This window comes from Sinocyclocheilus anshuiensis, unplaced genomic scaffold (assembly GCF_001515605.1).
Source record: "Sinocyclocheilus anshuiensis isolate Anshui unplaced genomic scaffold, SAMN03320099.WGS_v1.1 scaffold492, whole genome shotgun sequence".
In the NCBI taxonomy this organism is placed as follows: Eukaryota; Metazoa; Chordata; class Actinopteri; order Cypriniformes; family Cyprinidae; genus Sinocyclocheilus; species Sinocyclocheilus anshuiensis.
In genome coordinates this window covers 573,731-578,066 of record NW_015558605.1, presented here as the reverse complement: position 1 = coordinate 578,066, position 4,336 = coordinate 573,731, and the positions used below count along the sequence as shown (strand labels likewise).

The 4,336-nt window shown below is 37.8% G+C and overlaps 1 protein-coding gene across 3 annotated transcripts in view; it reads right to left on the bottom strand.

The window, feature by feature from the left end:
* The window catches only part of LOC107680186 (gastrula zinc finger protein XlCGF57.1-like), a 398,670-nt gene that overhangs the window by 7,274 nt on the left and 387,060 nt on the right, over window positions 1–4,336 (bottom strand). Inside the window, exon 1 of one of the 3 annotated variants that reach the window (XM_016475972.1) lies at window positions 1,648–1,773. The exons of the other annotated variants lie outside the window; for them this stretch is intronic. Coding sequence (XP_016331458.1) covers window positions 1,648–1,702 — 55 coding nt within the window. The 5' untranslated portion in view covers window positions 1,703–1,773. Of the gene's footprint in view, window positions 1–1,647; window positions 1,774–4,336 lie in introns of those variants that run through there. 3 annotated transcript variants of the gene reach the window in all.

Sequence of the window (4,336 nt, the reverse complement as noted above, 5' to 3'; positions counted from 1 at the left end):
TTTCTCAGCTGTTTTCATTCACTTGAGACATAACTGACTGCGTTTGCCTGAATGATTGTCGAGATGGGTATTTCGTCATCATTTTATGTGTATGTGTCTGTTCAGAGGATTCAGAAGAGGATTCAGTTCGGTGTTCGCGCGCTTCATGTGTGTGCGGCTGAGAGAACAGCGCGCGAGTAACGAATCGAGTTTCCTTTCGCCTTTTCTCTCTGGAATTGTTTAAAATTCACTTGCTTGTGTAAATACGAACAAATGATAAACTTATACTCTATTATGGTTACATTTTGCAATTAATCCACAGATCACATGCATGCCGAACCGTGGGGCTTGGTCCGTACGGATCACGGATCAACTACGATCCGTTTAACCACTAGCATCTACATTAAAGAGTGGCTATGCGGTTGTTTTGGCTGGATTACTTTTTTGTCTCATGCAGCGCACTGCCTGCGTCTGAGTAACTAAACACCGGTATTCGGTATGAACCGGTATACCGCCCAGCACTACCACTTTGCCATTAAAAACGAAACTGAACTATTTTAATGGCTACAACAGCAGCGGTGTAATTGGAGAAGAGAGAACGAAAAAAGGGCAAACTAGGGCATATGTTTGAGGTCCGTGCAGGGTTCTACCGAGTTTGTTTGGTACCAAACTCAATGTGGTACTCCCAAGGCGGCTTATACGAACGAGCGCGCTTTGGATGCGACTGCGTTTAAAAAGACGTGTAAATAAACAATACATTTGTGTGACGATGCAACAATGACGCAATTAGGCAAGTGACAATTCTGTCAACCGTACCGAAACGCGAGCGAAAGTTTTGTATCGCAGCGTGCCGCAGTGAAGCCGTTTTAAGAGAAAGTCAAAGAGAGAAGACGCGGTACAGCTGAATCACTCGCGCGGTTTTCAAATGATTGATTTGATCTGATATTCTGTGTGGATTTATTTATTTATCAAACCTACATGCTATAGGCCAGTGATCCTCAAATCTGGCTCGCGAGAGCCACTTTCCTGCAGAGTTTAGCTAAAACCCTATAATCAAACAAACCTACCTGTGATTTTCTAATGATCCTGAAGACATTGATTAGCAAACTCAGGTGTGTTTGATTAGGGTTAGAGCTAAACTCTGCAGGAAAGTGGCTCTCGCGAGCCAGATTTGAGGATCACTGCTATAGGCTATTGAATAAATGTGTGAATATCCATCGTTTTAAAGTCAAAAGCTGCAGGAATTAGTAAATCGATGCGATATAGCCTATGCGCAATCCCGCACCAAAATTCAGGACCTGATTAAACAATTTTTATTTTTTTGTGAAATAGATTTCCACGACTTTTCCGAAACTTTCTGGGTTTATTTATTTTTCCAAAACTTTTCCGGGGCCTGGAAATTGCCATTTTAAAATTCCGTGACTTCTCCAGGTTTTTCCATGACCGTACGAACCCTGCACAAGGTTTTCTTCAGAAATGTGATCAAGTAAAAGTACTAAACGTTTGAAAACGTACTTCGGTAAAATACAAATCCCCCAAAGTAATGAGTACAGTAATTTAGTTCAATTTCTCAAGTATTTTACACACCTGGACATGCTTCAAAAAAATATAATGCATTCCTGTAGAGCTCGGCATTTTAATAAGCATCAAATGAGAATATAAACCAACCTGTTTGTTCCTCAGTATCTTCTTGTTTGACTCGGAATCTTTCTTCAGTCTTCATTCTCCACTTTAATAAACGCCGTCTTTATAACAGTGTGTAGATCTCAGCGGGAGGTTTTCTGTGTGTTTGGACAATCTGTCATGTTAAAGATGAGAATAAGTATCTCAAAAACAATCTCGGAGTTGCGTCCTAGTTCAGTAGTCAGCTCACTAGTAAGGGACTCAATTAGAGTGATAATAATTAACATACCTACAGTTTCAGTCTCAGCTGTTTCACCAGAAAGAAACTTGCACCGACTGATCTTAAAATGTGTCAGCGCCTTTGTTTTGTCTCAAGATGCACTTCAGTAATGTCTTTTCTAAGACACTTTTATAAAAATTACTTAAACAATTGAAGTATAGCCTAATCCTGGCTTAAACTAAGCCCTGTCTGCGAAACCTTGGGCCAGTTCCTTAAACTTAGCCTCTATGTTAAGACCGTGTCTTAAGAACATATGTGGACGCATAAATTGTGACATAATCCAAATGCAATTGCAAATCCTGCATTACCGTTTGCATTTTCGCTTTCTTGCTTTTCCTTTTAAGCTTCTAGGGTGCGTGAGTCTGTGCGAAGAGTTGATCCACTGGGGACTCAACTGAGAGCATTATCAATATGTACACGTCATCGCCGTCAATACTCTGTCTCAGGACCAAATGTAATGTGGCACATAGACGGAAACCATAAGTTAATAAGGTATTGGGAGTGAGAAATTTTTCAGGATTTTTCTTGACTTTGGGTGGTAGGTCATCCACATCTCCCAAGTGGGTTTAATATATAATTGCATAATCTTAAGTTACCTTAATACAATTTGTGTATACATCAAAAGTGAATAAAGTAGAACCAGAGGCTTAAAAGACTAACATTAATGATATACAAACCTTTCAGTTTTCTCTTTAAAATATTTTGTTTTCATGCTATCTGTAGGAAAAATAATCAGGCCTCCTTTACCTTAACATTTTCCATACGATAACTACTATCATTAATAGTAAACAAGTTGACTCCTCTACGTAAGTAAATAAGTATTTTTAATCACAGAGTCGTAACTGTTACAGTCAAAATATGATAATATAGTGCTATTAGTTGTTCAGGGTAAAGTAAAATAATTGCTTCCATAAAGGTTGGTTATGCATTTGTATTTTTTTAATATTCTTTTTAGTTTGATCCCCACCATACTCACAAATTTTTGGTGTGTTTAATGATACAATTTATATTAATTATATTTGTGTTTAATATGTTAACACAATTATTTGAATAAAAACTAACTTGGAAGGGTATTTTGTTGTTGTTGTTGTCTGAATTTTCTCAGGTGATAAATTTCATATGGATGGCCACTGAATTCAGGAAAAAAAAAACTGTCATGGGAAGATAAATGTGGAAGGGAAGGAATCGTAAAATTCAAGTTTTTATTTATGTATATGCTCTCTTATTTAGGTGGAGGTTTGTTATTCATGGAGGCATCGACGGCTTTAGCCGCTTAATTGTTTACCTGAGTGCTGCAACAAACAACCGGGCATCGACAGTTGTTGACAGTTTTATTGGAGCAGTTCAGAAATTTGGACTCCCCTCTCGAGTGCGCTCGGCCAATCACAATGCACTGGGTCAGCTGGCCAATCAGAGCAGACTGCGCTTGTCGGAAGGAGGGACAAAATAATAATCTTTAAAAAAGCATCATATGACCCCTTTAATATTATTTATAAGACTTCGTTTTATTGTATTTACAATCTGGCCTCTACTGAAAGATTATCAGAGCTATGAACTTTCAGAAATGTTTGAACTAAAAGTTCAGCCTTTTTTAGGTTGCTAACAGCCATCTTATCTCCATTGTTCATCACTGGCAATTCATAATTTCTTCTGATCCCCCCCATTCTTCTGATCATGCCCCATACATCTGATAGTTGTACTTCTCGTCCAATACTACTGCAATATCGTCTCCAAAATGTACGTTTTTGTATTTTAATTGTTTTCCTTACTATTGCTTGGGCCCTTTTATATTGGATCATAGCCTGCTGAGAATGATGTTTTTTGAGTTGCCTAAATGCTTTATTCCTTGCTTTCATAGCTTCTTTGTACTCGATATTCCACCAGGGTACACTCTTGGAGCATCTAACTCCTGTGCTTTTAGGTATTGTTTCCTCCGCCGATTGAATAATTTCATTAACTAGTTTATTGTTAAATAGATTTATATCCCTCTGATTCTCCTCTCGTAGAGCCACAAATCTTTTTCCACAAATTTCTTTAAAAGCTTCCCAGTTGACATTCTCCAGTTTCCATCTAGGAATTCCCTTTTCCTTTTCAAAACAAATTGTTATGCCAACTTTAGTCACTATCGGGTAATGGTCACTCCCTACAGTAGTATCTCTGGACACACTCCATGTGCTAATCCCTGCTATTGAACTAGATATAAATGTCAGGTCAAGTACTGCTTCTGTATTATGAATGTTATTATACCTGGTTCCTTCTCCATTATTAATACATACTAAATATTTATCATCAATAAATTCTTCAATAAGTATGCCATTTGCATCAGTATTATTACTCCCCCACAATGAATTATGTGAATTAAAATCCCTACACCATACTACACTCTTAAAATAAAGGTGCTTCACGATGCCATAGAAGAACCTTTTTGTCTAAATGGTTCCATAAAGAACCTTT